This window comes from Sinohyriopsis cumingii, chromosome 10, assembly GCF_028554795.1.
Source record: "Sinohyriopsis cumingii isolate HCF-2022 chromosome 10, ASM2855479v2, whole genome shotgun sequence".
In the NCBI taxonomy this organism is placed as follows: domain Eukaryota; kingdom Metazoa; phylum Mollusca; class Bivalvia; order Unionida; family Unionidae; genus Sinohyriopsis; species Sinohyriopsis cumingii.
Genome location: NC_142970.1, coordinates 11,376,398 through 11,396,362, shown reverse-complemented (window position 1 = coordinate 11,396,362; position 19,965 = coordinate 11,376,398). Strand labels below are relative to the sequence as shown.

General features: G+C 36.4%; 1 protein-coding gene across 4 annotated transcripts in view; it reads left to right on the top strand.

Moving 5' to 3' along the window:
* LOC149789593 (uncharacterized) overlaps positions 1 to 19,965 on the top strand; it is a 119,870-nt gene that overhangs the window by 59,804 nt on the left and 40,101 nt on the right. For all 4 annotated transcript variants that reach the window (XM_089971611.1, XM_089971612.1, XM_089971614.1 and 1 more), the window contains one exon: positions 3,210 to 4,016. In XM_089971611.1, the coding sequence (XP_089827737.1) occupies positions 3,210 to 4,016 (807 nt within the window). The remainder of the gene's footprint in view (positions 1 to 3,209; positions 4,017 to 19,965) is intronic.

Genomic DNA, 19,965 nt, shown 5'->3' with positions numbered 1-19,965 from the left:
CAGAGTATTTCAGAATAAATAAAAATCTTTACCGGAATTTTGAGCCCTGTGCCGTCTAGACCTTAGTATATCGGGCTTCGCAGATTTGGAAACAAGCATGTTGATTCTTGTTGCATGTTGTCGCCAGCATATTTGTCAGTGCAGTTGTCATAATCTAAGGCAGGTAACCCTGTGTGAGGAATGAGACAGGTAAATGCATGAAAGCGGTTACTAACACGGCTTTTCATTGAAATACTCAGGGTAATATATGCACTTAGGTAAAGAGTTGTTAAGAATGACAGAGGAATATTATATGTATGCTTTGTTATTATTATTATTATTATTTAGTACATTTATAATACAACTCACAATCGTCATGTCCGCGCTCTGAATCACTTTTGCACCTATATGGTACATTTTGGGGAATTTGATTACAAATAATTTTTAATGGCGTTTATTCACTTTATTTCTCTCCTTGTAAATCAACATTACAATGAGGATTATAGTATTAATTCCGCGAGAAATGCTTAACGGCAAATTCACTGATAACGCACGTTGACTTTTTTAATGGCAAAATTCACTCGGGTCACGTGAGCGCATTTACTGGTTTAAAATTTATAATTAATTTTAGTTTTAAAATTTAATCGTAATATTTTTATACAAAAGTATGTCCAATTGTGATGATTGTGTGATCTGTACAATTATTCACATAACATTTCCAGATGAAAATTATAGATTGCTCTGGCAGTGGCATTAACCTGGGTCAAGGAAGATGATATTGGAAGGAACTATTATTAGTGCATGGGGAATCAATGTACAATACAAACGAGGCTGTCAATTTAGATTTATTTTAGACAAATTTATCATTATGCTAAATTATGAATTTCAAGAAATGGCATATGTACAAGGTAAAAATAAATCGTACAAACATAATGTTATGTTACTCCTCTATATCATTCATTGTAGAACATCCATACATGAGAGAAACTAAAACTCTCGCTGCTTCTTGTTCACGCGACTGTACGTTGATTCCCCCTGCACTAACGATAGTTCTGTCCAATATCAACTTTTTTGACTCATTAAATCATAAAATGCACTTATATGAGCATGGGACGTTTATTATAGTCAACGCTAATAATAAAAAAAAAAACTCTTCAACGAACGAAATATATGGCATTAATCAGGATTAAATGCTTTATAGTTTTGCGAGGCAATTTAAGACTTTATATTTTTGGGAGGCAGTGTTTCTTTGTTGTAATTTAAGACAAAATTGAAATTTGTTAGCGATCCTTGTATGGTTGTACACTGTCGAGTGTCTTTAACTGTATTATGGTTTTATTTCAAAATATAATTTAAGTTGACTGTGTTTGATTTAGTCGGCGATCAGATCTAGTTGTACCCATTAAAATCAACATAAATGTTTTCTTTGTTTACAAAACCGGTTGTCTATCCGTCCATTTCCTCGTTTATTTGTTATTTTTCCCCCAGTAGTCTGTGGTATGCTCCTATTATGTGGACAGTTTTTACCCGATAGCGGGCTGAAGATCTGGTCTCTGTAGCTTTCAAGGAATGTCGCAGAGGATGAGTTACTTAATGCAAGGATGGACCATCGATCTTAATTTGTCTTGGCATGCCTACTATGTAGATATATTGTTATAGGGTGGGCCTTTCATGTTACGGCTCCGTGGCTGAGCCCCTGGACTTCACGAAAGGCTTAGTTCATCGAAAGAAAGAAGAGACTTATAGTATTCTCACCCACTCTGCATGCTTCTTCGCCACTACCGATTTAAAAACAAAAAGCATTAAGGATTATATGGTCTAACTAGATTCTCGCCAGGGGAACCCACTGTCAACTATTTGATGTTTTGAGTCAAACTGGAGTTTCTTTAGCAACACGGTTGCCATATTTGCTTGAGTCAGTCTATGTTTTCAAGTAGCATTTGTGATGCAGTTCACCGTTTTTGATAATCGGGATAATTCTTTAAGTTTCGCAGTTATTTCTCTTTGAACACACGCATACATGATTTCGTCCTATTTATTTGTTCAATTTATTTAGAGATAGCACAAATAGACATTACAAATATTGGACGCCTACAACATAGGTTTTACTGACATAGACTACTGTATAAATCAGTTATGGACAATAAACAGTCTGTTTTTCTAGTCTACATTGGAAGCATCCGTTTGGGTTGAACAGCCAATAAGTCTAAAGTATTAGAACCCCTTGGCAGGTTAGAGTTATATATAAATGAATTAAATTATTAGGATATGTGCATTTTCATGTGCTTGCTGCTTTTCATTTTTAAAATTGGTAGGAGGGTGCAAACAAATGGGAGGGTGTGCTAATACTATAGTTCATTGGGTTAGGACTGACCCAGGGGTACAGGTCGGATATGCGATGCATAAAATCGAGACCTATTTGAAACGTAGGTAAAATCACTCTTTCCTATTTAATACATTATCCTTTTGAAATGATTCAGATACAATATTTTTGTTGTTTTCTCAAAAAAATTAAATGTTCAATTTTAACTGTGATGGAGAAATATACAGGCAGCACAAACGTACACATGTACGTGTGAATCACATCATGTTTAAAATGATACAGGATAACAACAGTTTCCACTCAGAACCTGTTATTACTGTTGTTGGTGACTTCAATTTACTAAAATACTGTACAGAACTATAATAGTGTACTTACTGGTTCGATGTGACGTTCGCTGTAAATCTCTTTTTAAGAATATTAAATAATAATAAGATGATGCTGACGATGACGACGACCACAAATATGGCTGTAGACATTTAACAACGTATATATCTCTCAAATGTATTTCGTGTTTTAGTATTTTGATACAAGTATACATTTTTACCGTTTTCTGTATAGATGTATATAATATATATATAATTTAGTTAACATATATATTAATGTTTATATGGTTGTTTGTAAATCTCCCTTGCTATAATACAATGTTGATGATGAAGACCACCACGACGATTATATTTGTGAGATAGTTATAATAATAACAGTAGTGAATTATTAATGTGAGAAATATAATTAAATTCGCATGTATTAATGTTTATATTACGTATATGTTTTAGTAATTTGTGTAGATATGTACGAAGTTTTATATCACTGATATTTATTATTTTAAAATTAGGTATTTTAATATAAGTTTACATGGCAAGTATTTTGTGTAGATATCTTGATATTTGTATCACTTTTATTTTTACAGTCAACCGTGACCCCTTCTACAAACCTTACTACAGAGATATTGTGTTATCGAGATACATGATTGTCGTTATAGACTACAAGGCGTGTAAAATCCAGCTTCACAGACTCCATGATGGAAAATTACTGCGCATGTCAAGTAAACTGGAGTCATATCCAAATGCCGTGTGTGTGATAAATGAAATAGAAATCTGTGTAATTCTGGACAACGGTCTCATAAAAATGATGTCCATTGATTCTTCAGACATGTCACGTGTTTTAAAAACTAATAGAAATTTAAATGTACAGGGAATATTGGATGAATGCCATGGTGTTGTCAGATTCAAGGATAATCTTGTTGTCAGTGGTATAAAACAGGGCATGATATCATGGTGTAAAGTGTCATTAGTTGATGGACATGTTGACACGATTCATCAGATATGTAAAGCATTCGATAGGGGTAGTTACAGTTCCGTGACAACAAAAGACAATAAGATTTACATTTCGTGTGATGCTGGTGGTAAATCCCCGGATAATGGTGTTTATGGATACGACATTTTAAACCCCAGTCAATGTCAATATATATACAAACATCAGGATTTAAATTTCCCGTCAGGAATCACTATAACTCAAGATGGATTTATTTTCGTATGTAACTTTGGAATTGATAATGACTGTATTCATCAACTTACAGATGCATGTCAACTTGTGTCAATTTTCAGACTGGGAATAACATGTCTCTATGCCGTATTCTGTGACCTTGGAAGCGGACATCTCTATGTCACATGCTGGCTGAGTAATATCATAGCTATATTCAGAAAAGAGTATCAAGGTAATTCATATTTAGTATATTTCATTGACATAGAAAGCTTATAATGATATAAATATAATTTACAAACTTCATTTATTGACAGTTGTCAACGATTTTACGTCACATTTATAAAACAAAATGTTAACATGATAGTTTTGTTATGCATAGCTATCATGTTGGCATGAAGTTAGATATAAAAAGAAAGGTATTTCTTGTTATGATGTTCAAGTCATTAATGTTAAGTAATCTATTTTATTTCTAATATTTATTTCTAATATATTTATTTATATTTATATATGATCACAAAACTTTTAAATACACAATTTGTAAATGACGGACAATGCAAACTTTTTGGTCGAGAAGCCATTACAAGTGCATGAACTACGCATATTTCTTACCAGGTGTCGCTTTCATTCCTAAAGCGTGCCATTCAATCCAGTTAAAACTGAATCGCACCTACATGTTGGTGTCTAGATATGGTTTTGTAGACCATATTTCTTGAAATGTCTATAATAATTTCGAAAATATATATTGGTTAACCATATTTACAAACGTCTACATGCTTTACCGGAATATTCACAAAGTTTTTTAAATTGGACAGTTATACCCCAACACGATTATCAATAAATGACTTTTATTTTCAAGCACAAAATGGAACATGTTATAAGCAACCAGATAGACTACCCACTGCCATTTTCCGGTTTCCTTTTTAAATTGAAGTCAATTTTCAGACATAGTTTCTACTATTTGCTACGTTTTGTATTAATATTTATAAGATACATTTAACAGGAATCGAGCGAAATAAAATGATACTTGTATACCCATATTTTTATACACATAAACTATGCTATAGAGCTCCAAAAGGTAAGGAAATGTAAGGAATGACCTATTCAAGAAGGAGAACTATATCTCAGTCGTTGTCGTACAAAACATGGACTCAACCAGGTAAATAGTATGCAGTGCTGGTAAGGAAAATCCATATTGGAATACTCAGAAAACAGTGCTAGGACCTCCTTGTGTGAGTCAGGCTAGAAAATGTAAAAATATGACTATACCGAAATGAGCATATTTTGCGCATTTTGTTCTGTCTATGATGTTATTCATTATTAAAATGTATAAACATATAGTGGCTATATAGGTAAATCAGACATAATTGCTCTCCAAATTATATATTCAAATATATTTATGCAACCTGCTTTACTTTGTATTGTTTAGTATTTATGACAGTAGGGCTTTTGTCTTACTGTCATATTTGGCTGAATTACTACCCGTACTCGTCTCTAACGCCCATGACAAGTTGTCCCCCCCCCCCGCGAACACAGATGTTGGATCACTTTTAAGTTTGTCAGGCTAGAGGTGTAAACGTATACGTGACGATAGTGGGCCAGATATCTAAATTAGAAACTCGCCCGGATAGGAAAAGTCGCAAAATGGGACAGTAAGGCAAAATACCGGCGTATCATGCAACTCTAGTATGCATTGACCGTGTAAACCAAAATCCTGCAGAAAGAGAGAGAGAGGAGATAATATAACTAGACAGGCAAGTCTGTGGTAGTGATCAAGTGATCAATCTATACACGCTGCTAAGCCTAATAAATGAATGAACAAATGAACCATAGCAGTACTGCTGTATATTGATTTTCTTAACAATGTGTTATATAGCCTCTGTAGTATATGTACATGCTAGAAAAAGGAAGTTTTAGCTAAGCTGCTGATATTCTGATATTAGAAAATGTTTTCAGTAGCTGTTTATATGCAAAAAATGAGTGGCGACGAAGCTTTTGATTCACACAGTATATTGAAGAAATTGATGGAATTTACAAAAGGAGGCGTACTTATTCCAAAAGAACGAGATTTCACATTTGTTGCAGAGAAATTGAGATTGTTGTATAGTTTGACAGCTTTATACAGGTTCATTAAAGAGAAGCAAAAGCTGATGTGCGAAGTTTCTGAAACAAAAGAAAGCACATTGATAAGTTGGTGAATCTGGGAGTGATCCTAGAAATAGAATAGAACGAAACAAACTTGGGCCGATTTTTGAGGCAAACAAAACGATAAAGAAACTAAAGAATATCGTGCATGAAAGAGTATATCCTCAAAGAGAAACACGATAACTCGCCCACTGTGCCCGCTGTTTATGATGAGGTCAGTGTTGAATGTGTTTCAGAGCAGTCTGTTTAGATGTTTCGGGCCATAGTGTATCCGATACAATTTGTAAACAAAGTGGATGAAATTCTCGATGAGAGTTTTATCATTAATGGGTACATGCGGCAGTTGTCCAACAAAATGTATGTTGCACTCCTACTCGATGATGACACAATTGCGCTTACTGAGGCAGACGCATTTTTCAAAGATGTTTTCGCTGTGATTACTGTTGTGCATATTTAATTTACATTGTTTCATTATATGCTGTTATAACATTGTCTGTCGGACTTGACATTGTCCAAAATTAAGTTAATATTCTACTTGACATTAATTATTGATTTTTTACAATTATTAAACGACTAATACATAGCTAACGTATTCACTATGTTTATGAGTGTAATATTATGATCAATATTAACAGAAGTAATCTAATTTGTGTCTGGGTCTAGGTGATTTAAATTCCTCTATAAATATACATAGAGCACCTGACACATTAAACATCTTATATTAAAATTTTAGTAATAGATTTATAGTTACTGCTAACATTCTATTCTGTAAACATAATGAACTTTTTAGAAGGTTATTTTCCATTAGGCAATTTATTTTAATAAAAATTGTTGATTGTGACCCGTGTTCAAGTGGAGGACAATAAAATCTAACAGAAACAATTTGCATCAATTGTTGTGTACAGTATTTCATTTGGGCTGGAATTTAAAGTGAAATTTAAAATAAGGATTTAATTTCTCGATTTTGTTATTTGGTACCTACAAAAGTCCGTTGGTACAATAAGATGTTTGAGCCATCACATACACATCGACACTTTCAACGTTAGATTTAACATGGTCTTCCACTGAAGTTTATTCAGAACGTTTTTATTACGATTCGGACCTGTAATTCTATGATTATTTTGGGATTTAATACAGTAAGTTGTTTTTCATTTTCACTTTGTATTCTAGTGAAATAAATGATATGTTGAATTTTACAAAACATGGTACTTCTCACTCTTTTCTGTGACTTTATTAAGTGCATAGACTTGTGACATTATACTGATATAAGCATGGCCGATTGTTTTGGCAAGGAATGATTTACAGCTTCGTGTTCAAAACTGAGGGTACGAGTGGTAATGTTGCTTAGAGCAAATGTAACCATGTTTTCGCCAGTTAGATAAACTCTCGCTCATATGTGAAAAAGAAGTTCCATGGCATTTTGAAGCAAGAAATGTAAAGCATCCTGCTTTGGTAATTACGAACCCTGTGGCAGATAAATCTATTACTAGCATTGCGTAACTCATAAGCAAATTTTACGTGAAGGCCGGGCGGGGGATGACCCTGCCTAAAGTGTGACATCTGAATCAAATAAAATAACAATCTTTTCTAGCCTTGCGGATATGTTCGGGCGTAATATAAATTGCCCAGGCAAAACTGAAAACCACAAACACGTGCGTTCCGATCCAGTTTATTAACTTCTCCCTGGAGACGTTATCGAGCAGTATAACGGCGGAGAACTCCACAATCACTCGTCGATACTGTCCCACCAACACGGACCAAATCAAGACAAATGGAGTGTATGCATATGAGTATATGAACCACTGAATCAAATACATATGAGTACATGAACCACTGAAGCAGGTTTTCCGAATATCAGGCCATGATGCAACCGTTGCCAGTGGGTGGCTTTCAATGGATCTATCCTCGCACATTGATCGCTAAGAATACGTGCACAATCAGAACATTCAGGGTGATCACGGATTCTTCTTTGAAGTCGACTTGATGTATCCCGAGCAATTACACATGGATCTCATCCAGGACTTGAATGTGATTAATCTCTCATCTGGAGAAGGAATCCACTTGGAGACAGAGAAAAGTAAACCAGTTTAAACTATCTACATAAAGAGCCGCACATTATTCAAAATATACTACAGTCCTCGTGGAACGGTGAAGCTTCCGTTGACCATTTAGCCAGAGCGGCCAACGACTATCATGGGATTGTTCGAGTGTGGTTGGCCAAGCATATGCTGTGGCAAATTTCATTGTACCAAGAAAGATTTAACGGGGTTGATTTGATGTGCCAAAACCTAACGAGGTCCATGAAGCTGAATTGCTGTTTCTTCCACACGGTCATGTCCGTCAACAAGCAGGCAAGTTAAGCACCTGCGCGCGCTCACCATTGTCGATGTGGTCAGCCGATACAAGGAAGCAGAGCTGCTGACGTCCAAAGATTCTGCTAGTGTCGCAGATGCACTCGAGCGCACAAGGACCACTCATATGGTCATAATTGTTATCACCGTTCACCGCACCCGCAAGCAAATATTCATTTCATGTTAAAGTATGTAAGATAGTATTATACGACCATGTTAATGAACATTTGCAGTCATTACTCTCACAAAGAGCTGATGTGGAACAGAATCGATTTGCTTCCATCGATTTATCAGCCGTGTTGTTGTTGGTGTCTATCCAGGTAAGCTTGTGATTTTTGAAGATCAATCTGGCAAACTGAAAATGTCAAATGTAGGCATTCAAGACATTGTGTGGCTAAAGTCGAAGACAGCGGCGTATCGGTTGAGTTTATCAAAACTATGTTGGTATAACTAATAATACAACAAGACAATTCGTGTTAGAATAAATGGCATATGTAACCGCAACACCGCGTGTCAAACTTTCATGCAGCAAATTCACAAGGCTACTAACTGATGAAGGAGAATCAAAAACTGAAATTATGACAAACTGCCAAATTATGATAAACTTATGACAACTGTCCAATTGTTTTCACTTCTGTCGTGGATGACTTTGAGACTCCTAAATCTCATTTTACAGGTGCATGAGTATCGATCGTATTTATTTATCATGTCCTGTTATTATAGCGGCGACTGGAGTGCAGGTAGTGGTAGGTAATTAGTAACACGTACTGGCAAAGACCATAATGTTTCAAAATCGTTCATGTATACAATATAGAAGTTGTTGGCCACTTGAGATGAAATTCAGTTCGAAGGAATCAACAATTATCCTTGCGGGAACTTATCCATTTTTGGCGTTTTTGTTTAAGATTTAGATTTTCTCCATCATTGCATAAGTAATATAATCTGACCGTGGTGACAAAGTTGCGGAATTTACCACAGACGGTGTGCTCAATCAGCAATCATCAATAACAATTTCGTTCCACTTGTAGATGAATATTTGCGTGGAAACGGTGTTACCAGCCCGAGGCATACGCTAAAATAAAACATTCTTAAAGGTCAAGTAAAGCTTAATAGATGGATCCAACATGATGTATCAAGTCGAGACCAGCTTGGAATCATCTCACGTACACTTGAAAAGGCCGAAGTGTTAACTGATGCGCCAGGTGCAAAGGCACTCCATGATTGTTTCTACAATGGTCAAGTGGCATTCATCAATACATCCACCCCGGTCACGTTCACCACCGAATGTTTTAAACTAACATTGACTAAACTGAGAAAAGAAAGGTCTCGACTGTTATACAATAGAGACGCACTTATTGCAGTCACAGATATTTGGCAAAGGCGATAGGTAGATGTTGAAGGTTTAGGCGTGATCGGTGTGTTTTTAAATGAGAGAGATGCCATAAAACCAGAATCCACTGTCGCCGGAGTTGTAAGTATTCCCGAGGCAGAGGAATTTAATTTATGACTGCATGACCATTGTGCCAGTTAAAAAGAATAAATGGATAGAAGTGTGCATGTGTGTTGTAACTGTGCAAGATGAGATCGGTCAAGGTTTGCCTGTCGTGCAATTAAAATGCGACTGCATTCACGAGAACGAGTTTTTGTCGAATTGCTTGCAGAATATCAGAGCTATATCAATACGATCAATAAATTGTACTGGATTGCAATCGAGGATAAAATAACCAGTGCAAACGATATTAAACTTATGCTGGTCGAACTGTACAATACCAGTTAACTCTGAGCACAGATAAGAAACCGTGCAGTTGTAGTTTTCAGAGAGTAAAAGTCGAAAAAGAAAAAACAATCATCCGGCACGAACTCATGAAATATGTGAAAGTTTACAAGGTTTTTACTTTTTCTGCAATAGCTGCATCTGTTGAAACTAGAATCTGTTTACTAAAGTATTAACCATGTATTTTGGCAGAGGAGTGAAATGGGTAAACTGGATTTTCTTTTAAAATATATTAAATAAAGATAACTGACTATAGGAAAGTTTGTCTCAAGAAATCACAGCGATGACTTTTTCAAGCAATTTGAGGGCTGGAAAGTTGCATTTTTTGTGATAAAATAGTTCACCCCTCACCACATTTTGAAAATTAAATGAGCAGTCCAATACAGCAAGGAGAAAATCTATAAACCCATAGAAATTAGTATAAGTTTATTTCATTTTTATTTCAATGTTAGCCTAGTAAACCACATTTAATTCATTTCAAATGTGTTCCATTTTGATTTGTCACTTGATAATATTACTTGTTGATAAACTTTATTTTTACATAAGTAAAACCGTATATCAATGTTACACCATCTTTCAATGCGATTGTTCAGCATTTTGAGATTCAACACTAGCTTAACTTCATCATTTGTCCACATTAGGATTCTAACAGAGAATGTAAACTAAGTACATTTTTGAAATGTTTGCAGTAGGGCTCCACTAAAATATTTGTGGATCGCTTTGTTTAGGGATCTTCTTGATCATGAGTTCTAGAGTACATCAGATTTTTTTTAGCCCTACCTGTCACAGCCCAGAAGACTTTGTATACAACTGTATTTAGCCCTACCTGTCATAGCCCAGAATACTTTGAATACAACTGTACTTTGAATACAACTGTATTTAGCTCTACCTGTCATAGCCCAGAAGACTTTGTATACAACTGTATTTAGCTCTACCTGTCATAGCCCAGAATACTTTGAATACAACTGCATTTAGATCTACCTGTCATAGCCCAGAATACTTTGAATACAACTGTATTTAGCCCTACCTGTCAGAGCCAAAAATACTTTGTATACAACTGAATTTAGCTCTACCTGTCATAGCCCAAAATACTTTGTATACAACTGTATTTAGCTCTACCTGTCATAGCCCAGAATAATTTGTATACAACTGTATTTAGCTCTACCTGTCACAGCCCAGAAGACTTTCCTGTTATAGCCCAGAAGACTTTGCATACAACTGTATTTAGCCCTACCTGTCATAGCCCAGAAGACTTTGTATACAACTGTATTTAGCTCTACCTGTCATAGCCCAAAATACTTTGTATACAACTGTATTTAGCCCTACCTGTCATAGCCCAGAATACTTTCCTGTTATACCCCAGAATACTTTCCATACAACTGTATTTAGCTCTACCTGTCATAGCCCAGAATACTTTCCTGTCATAGCCCAGAAGACTTTGTATACAACTGTATTTAGCTATACCTGTCATAACCCAGAATACTTTGTATACAACTGTATTTAGCCCTACCTGTCATAGCCCAGAAGACATTGTATACAACTGTATTTAGCCCTACCTATCATAGCCCAGACGACTTTGCATGCAACTGTATTTAGCCCTACATGTCATAGCCCAAAACACTTTGTATACAACTGTATTTAGCTCTACCTGTCATAGCCCAGAAGACTTTGAATACAACTGTATTTAGCTCTACCTGTCATAGCCCAAAATACATTGCGTACAACTGTATTTAGCTCTACCTGTCATAGCCCAAATACTTTGTATACAACTGTATTTAGCACTACCTATCATAGGACAGAAGACTTTGTATACAACTGTATTTAGCCCTACCTGTCATAGCCCAGAAGACTTTGTGTACAACTGCATTTAGCTCTACCTATCATAGCCCAGAATACTTTGTATACAACTGTATTTAGCTCTACCTGTCATAGCCCAGAATACTTTGAATACAACTGTATTTAGCTCTACCTGTCATAGCCCAGAATACTTTGAATACAACTGTATTTAGCCCTACCTGTCATAGCCCAGAAGACTTTGTATACAACTGTATTTAGCTCTACCTCTCATAGCCCAGAAGACTTTGTATACAACTGTATTTAGCCCTACCTATCATAGCCCAGACGACTTTGTATACAACTGTATTTAGCTCTACCTATCATAGCCCAGAATACTTTGTATACAACTGTATTTAGCTCTACCTGTCATAGCCCATAATACTTTGCATACAACTGTATTTAGCTCTGCCTATCATAGCCCAGAATACTTTGCATACAACTGTATTTAGCACTACCTGTCATAGCCCAAAATACTTTGTATACAACTGTATTTAGCTCTACCTATCATAGCCCAGAATACTTTGCATACAACTGTATTTAGCTCTACCTGTCATAGCCCAGAATACCTTGTATACAACTGTATTTAGCTTTACCTGTCATAGCCCAGAATACTTTGAATACAACTGTATTTAGCCCTACATGTCATAGCCCAAAACACTTTGTATACAACTGTATTTAGCTCTACCTGTCATAGCCCAGAAGACTTTGAATACAACTGTATTTAGCCCTGCCTGTCATAACCCTGAAGACTTTGTATACAACTGTATTTCGCTCTACCTGTCATAGCCCAAAATACTTTGTATACAACTGTATTTAGCTCTACCTGTCATAGTCCAAAATACTTTGTATACAACTGTATTTAGCACTACCTGTCATAGCCCAAAATACTTTGTATACAACTGTATTTAGCTCTACCTGTCATAGCCCAAAATACTTTGTATACAACTTTATTTAGCTCTACCTGTCATAGCCCAAAATACTTTGAATACAACTGAATTTAGCCCTACCTGTCATAGCCCAGAAGACTTTGTATACAACTGTATTTAGCTCTACCTGTTATACCCCAAAATACTTTCCATACAACTGTATTTAGCTCTACCTGTCATAGCCCAGAATACCTTGTATACAAGTGTATTTAGCTCTACCTGTCATAGCCCAGAATACCTTGAATACAACTGTATTTAGCTCTACCTGTCATAGCCCAGAATACTTTGAATACAACTGTATTTAGCCCTACCTGTCATAGCCCAAAACACTTTGTATACAACTGTATTTAGCCCTACCTGTCATAGCCCAGAATACTTTGTATACAACTGTATTTAGCTCTACCTGTCATAGCCCAAAATACTTTGTATACAACTTTATTTAGCTCTACCTGTCATAGCCCAAAATACTTTGAATACAACTGAATTTAGCCCTACCTGTCATAGCCCAGAAGACTTTGTATACAACTGTATTTAGCTCTACCTGTTATACCCCAGAATACTTTCCATACAACTGTATTTAGCTCTACCTGTCATAGCCCAGAATACTTTCCTGTCATAGCCCAGAAGACTTTGTATACAACTGTATTTAGCTATACCTGTCATAACCCAGAATACTTTGTATACAACTGTATTTAGCCCTACCTGTCATAGCCCAGAAGACTTTGTATACAACTGTATTTAGCCCTACCTATCATAGCCCAGACGACTTTGTATGCAACTGTATTTAGCCCTACATGTCATAGCCCAAAACACTTTGTATACAACTGTATTTAGCTCTACCTGTCATAGCCCAAAATACTTTGTATACAACTGTATTTAGCTCTACCTATCATAGCCCAGAATACTTTGCATACAACTGTATTTAGCTCTACCTGTCATAGCCCAGAATACCTTGTATACAACTGTATTTAGCTTTACCTGTCATAGCCCAGAATACTTTGAATACAACTGTATTTAGCCCTACATGTCATAGCCCAAAACACTTTGTATACAACTGTATTTAGCTCTACCTGTCATAGCCCAGAAGACTTTGAATACAACTGTATTTAGCCCTGCCTGTCATAACCCTGAAGACTTTGTATACAACTGTATTTCGCTCTACCTGTCATAGCCCAAAATACTTTGTATACAACTGTATTTAGCTCTACCTGTCATAGTCCAAAATACTTTGTATACAACTGTATTTAGCTCTACCTGTCACAGCCCAAAATACTTTGTATACAACTGTATTTAGCTCTACCTGTTATACCCCAAAATACTTTCCATACAACTGTATTTAGCTCTACCTGTCATAGCCCAGAATACTTTCCTGTCATAGCCCAGAAGACTTTGTATACAACTGTATTTAGCTATACCTGTCATAACCCAGAATACTTTGTATACAACTGTATTTAGCCCTACCTGTCATAGCCCAGAAGACTTTGTATACAACTGTATTTAGCTCTACCTCTCATAGCCCAGAAGACTTTGTATACAACTGTATTTAGTCCTACCTCTCATAGCCCAGAAGACGTTGTATACAACTGTATTTAGTCCTACCTGTCATAGCCCAGAAGACTTTGTATACAACTGTATTTTGCTCTACCTATCATAGCCCAGAATACTTTGTATACAACTGTATTTAGCTCTACCTGTCATAGCCCAAAATACTTTATATATAACTGAATTTAGCCCTACCTGTCATAGCCCAGAAGACTTTGTATACAACTGTATTTAGCCCTACCTGTCATAGCCCAGAAGACTTTGTGTACAACTGTATTTAGCTCTACCTATCATAGCCCAGAATACTTTGTATACAACTGTATTGAGCTCTACCTGTCATAGCCCAGAATACTTTGAATACAACTGTATTTAGCCCTACCTGTCATAGCCCAGAAGACTTTGTATACAACTGTATTTAGCTCTACCTGTCATAGACCAGAAGACTTTATATACAACTGTATTTAGCCCTACCTATCATAGCCCAGACGACTTTGTATACAACTGTATTTAGCTCTAACTATCATAGCCCAGAATACTTTGTATACAACTGTATTTAGCTCTACCTATCATAGCCCATAATACTTTGCATACAACTGTATTTAGCTCTGCCTGTCATAGCCCAGAATACTTTGCATACAACTGCATTTAGCACTACCTGTCATAGCCCAAAATACTTTGTATACAACTGTATTTAGCTCTACCTATCATAGCCCAGAATATTTTGCATACAACTGTATTTAGCTCTACCTGTCATAGCCCAGAATACCTTGTATACAACTCTATTTAGCTCTACCTGTCATAGCCCAGAATACATTGAATACAACTGTATTTAGCTCTACCTGTCATAGCCCAGAATACTTTGAATACAACTGTATTTAGCCCTATCTGTCATAGCCCAAAACATTTTGTATACAACTGTATTTAGCTCTACCTGTCATAGCCCCGAAGACTTTGAATACAACTGTATTTAGCCCTGCCTGTCATAACCCAGAAGACTTTGTATACAACTGTATTTAGCTCTACCTGTCAAAGCCCAAAATACTTTGTATACAACTTTATTTAGCTCTACCTGTCATAGCCCAAAATACTTTGTATACAACTGTATTTAGCTCTACCTGTCATAGCCCAAAATACTTTGTATACAACTTTATTTAGCTCTACCTGTCATAGCCCAAAATACTTTGAATACAACTGAATTTAGCCCTACCTGTCATAGCCCAGAAGACTTTGTATACAACTGTATTTAGCTCTACCTGTTATACCCCAGAATACTTTCCATACAACTGTATTTAGCTCTACCTGTCATAGCCCAGAATACTTTCCTGTCATAGCCCAGAAGACTTTGTATACAACTGTATTTAGCTATACCTGTCATAACCCAGAATACTTTGTATACAACTGTATTTAGCCCTACCTGTCATAGCCCAGAAGACTTTGTATACAACTGTATTTAGCCCTACCTATCATAGCCCAGACGACTTTGTATGCAACTGTATTTAGCCCTACATGTCATAGCCCAAAACACTTTGTATACAACTGTATTTAGCTCTACCTGTCATAGCCCAGAAGACTTTGAATACAACTGTATTTAGCTCTACCTGTCATAGCCCAAAATACATTGCGTACAACTGTATTTAGCTCTACCTGTCATAGCCCAAATACGTTGTATACAACTGTATTTAGCACTACCTATCATAGGACAGAAGACTTTGTATACAACTGTATTTAGCCCTACCTGTCATAGCCCAGAAGACTTTGTGTACAACTGTATTTAGCTCTACCTATCATAGCCCAGAATACTTTGTATACAACTGTATTTAGCTCTACCTGTCATAGCCCAGAATACTTTGAATACAACTGTATTTAGCTCTACCTGTCATAGCCCAGAATACTTTGAATACAACTGTATTTAGCCCTACCTGTCATAGCCCAGAAGACTTTGTATACAACTGTATTTAGCTCTACCTCTCATAGCCCAGAAGACTTTGTATACAACTGTATTTAGCCCTACCTATCATAGCCCAGACGACTTTGTATACAACTGTATTTAGCTCTACCTATCATAGCCCAGAATACTTTGTATACAACTGTATTTAGCTCTACCTGTCATAGCCCATAATACTTTGCATACAACTGTATTTAGCTCTGCCTGTCATAGCCCAGAATACTTTGCATACAACTGTATTTAGCACTACCTGTCATAGCCCAAAATACTTTGTATACAACTGTATTTAGCTCTACCTATCATAGCCCAGAATACTTTGCATACAACTGTATTTAGCTCTACCTGTCATAGCCCAGAATACCTTGTATACAACTGTATTTAGCTTTACCTGTCATAGCCCAGAATACTTTGAATACAACTGTATTTAGCTCTACATGTCATAGCCCAAAACACTTTGTATACAACTGTATTTAGCTCTACCTGTCATAGCCCAGAAGACTTTGAATACAACTGTATTTAGCCCTGCCTGTCATAACCCTGAAGACTTTGTATACAACTGTATTTCGCTCTACCTGTCATAGCCCAAAATACTTTGTATACAACTGTATTTAGCTCTACCTGTCATAGTCCAAAATACTTTGTATACAACTGTATTTAGCTCTACCTGTCACAGCCCAAAATACTTTGTATACAACTGTATTTAGCTCTACCTGTCATAGCCCAAAATACTTTGTATACAACTTTATTTAGCTCTACCTGTCATAGCCCAAAATACTTTGAATACAACTGAATTTAGCCCTACCTGTCATAGCCCAGGAGACTTTGTATACAACTGTATTTAGCTCTACCTGTTATACCCCAAAATACTTTCCATACAACTGTATTTAGCTCTACCTGTCATAGCCCAGAATACTTTCCTGTCATAGCCCAGAAGACTTTGTATACAACTGTATTTAGCTATACCTGTCATAACCCAGAATACTTTGTATACAACTGTATTTAGCCCTACCTGTCATAGCCCAGAAGACTTTGTATACAACTGTATTTAGCTCTACCTCTCATAGCCCAGAAGACTTTGTATACAACTGTATTTAGTCCTACCTCTCATAGCCCAGAAGACGTTGTATACAACTGTATTTAGTCCTACCTGTCATAGCCCAGAAGACTTTGTATACAACTGTATTTAGCTCTACCTATCATAGCCCAGAATACTTTGTATACAACTGTATTTAGCTCTACCTGTCATAGCCCAAAATACTTTATATATAACTGAATTTAGCCCTACCTGTCATAGCCCAGAAGACTTTGTATACAACTGTATTTAGCCCTACCTGTCATAGCCCAGAAGACTTTGTGTACAACTGTATTTAGCTCTACCTATCATAGCCCAGAATACTTTGTATACAACTGTATTTAGCTCTACCTGTCATAGCCCAGAATACTTTGAATACAACTGTATTTAGCCCTACCTGTCATAGCCCAGAAGACTTTGTATACAACTGTATTTAGCTCTACCTGTCATAGCCCAGAAGACTTTATATACAACTGTATTTAGCCCTACCTATCATAGCCCAGACGACTTTGTATACAACTGTATTTAGCTCTAACTATCATAGCCCAGAATACTTTGTATACAACTGTATTTAGCTCTACCTATCATAGCCCATAATACTTTGCATACAACTGTATTTAGCTCTGCCTGTCATAGCCCAGAATACTTTGCATACAACTGCATTTAGCACTACCTGTCATAGCCCAAAATACTTTGTATACAACTGTATTTAGCTCTACCTATCATAGCCCAGAATATTTTGCATACAACTGTATGTAGCTCTACCTGTCATAGCCCAGAATACCTTGTATACAACTGTATTTAGCTCTACCTGTCATAGCCCAGAATACATTGAATACAACTGTATTTAGCTCTACCTGTCATAGCCCAGAATACTTTGAATACAACTGTATTTAGCCCTACCTGTCATAGCCCAAAACATTTTGTATACAACTGTATTTAGCTCTACCTGTCATAGCCCCGAAGACTTTGAATACAACTGTATTTAGCCCTGCCTGTCATAACCCAGAAGACTTTGTATACAACTGTATTTAGCTCTACCTGTCAAAGCCCAAAATACTTTGTATACAACTTTATTTAGCTCTACCTGTCATAGCCCAAAATACTTTGAATGCAACTGAATTTAGCCCTACCTGTCATAGCCCAGAAGACTTTGTATACAACTGTATTTAGCTCTACCTGTTATACCCCAAAATACTTTGCATACAACTGTATTTAGCTCTACCTGTCATAGCCCAGAATACTTTCCTGTCATAGCCCAGAAGACTTTGTATACAACTGTATTTAGCTATACCTGTCATAACCCAGAATACTTTGTATACAACTGTATTTAGCCCTACCTGTCATAGCCCAGAAGACTTTGTATACAACTGTATTTAGCTCTACCTCTCATAGCCCAGAAGACTTTGTATACAACTGTATTTAGTCCTACCTGTCATAGCCCAGAAGACTTTGTATACAACTGTATTTAGCTCTACCTATCATAGCCCAGAAGACTTTGTATACAACTGTATTTAGCTCTACCTGTCATAGCCCAAAATACTTTGTATACAACTGTATTTAGCCCTACCTGTCATAGCCCAGAAGACTTTGTATACAACTGTATTTAGCTCTATCTATCATAGCCCAGAATACTTTGTATACAACTGTATTTAGCTCTACCTATCATAGCCCAGAATACTTTGCATACAACTGTATTTAGCTCTACCTGTCATAGCCCAAAATACTTTGTATACAACTGTATTTAGCTCTACCTGTCATAGCCCAAAATACTTTGTATACAACTGTATTTAGCTCTACCTGTCATAGCCCAAAATACTTTATATACAACTGAATTTAGCCCTACCTGTCATAGCCCAGAAGACTTTGTATACAACTGTATTTAGCCCTACCTGTCATAGCCCAGAAGACTTTGTATACAACTGTATTTAGCTCTACCTGTCATAGCCCAGAATTGTTTGAATACAACTGTATTTAGCCCTACCTGTCATAGCCCAGAATAGTTTGAATACAACTGTATTTAGCTCTACCTGTCATAGCCCAGAATGCTTTGAATACAACTGTATTTAGCTCTACCTGTCATAGCCCAGAAGACTTTGTATACAACTATATTTAGCTCTACCTGTCATAGCCCAAAATACTTTGTATACAACTGTATTTAGCCCTACCTGTCATAGCCCAAACTACTTTGTATACAACTGTATTTAGCCCTACCTGTCATAGCCCAGAAGACTTTGTATACAACTGTATTTAGCTCTACCTGTCATAGCCCAGAATAGTTTGAATACAACTGTATTTAGCCCTACCTGTCATAGCCCAGAATAGTTTGAATACAACTGTATTTAGCTCTACCTGTCATAGCCCAGAATGCTTTGAATACAACTGTATTTAGCTCTACCTGTCATAGCCCAGGAGACTTTGTATACAACTGTATTTAGCTCTACCTGTCATAGCCCAGAAGACTTTGTATACAACTGTATTTAGCCCTACCTTTCATAGCCCAGAAGACTTTGTATACAACTGTATTTAGCCCTACCTGTCATAGCCCAAAATACTTTGTATACAACTGTATTTAGCTCTGCCTGTCATAGCC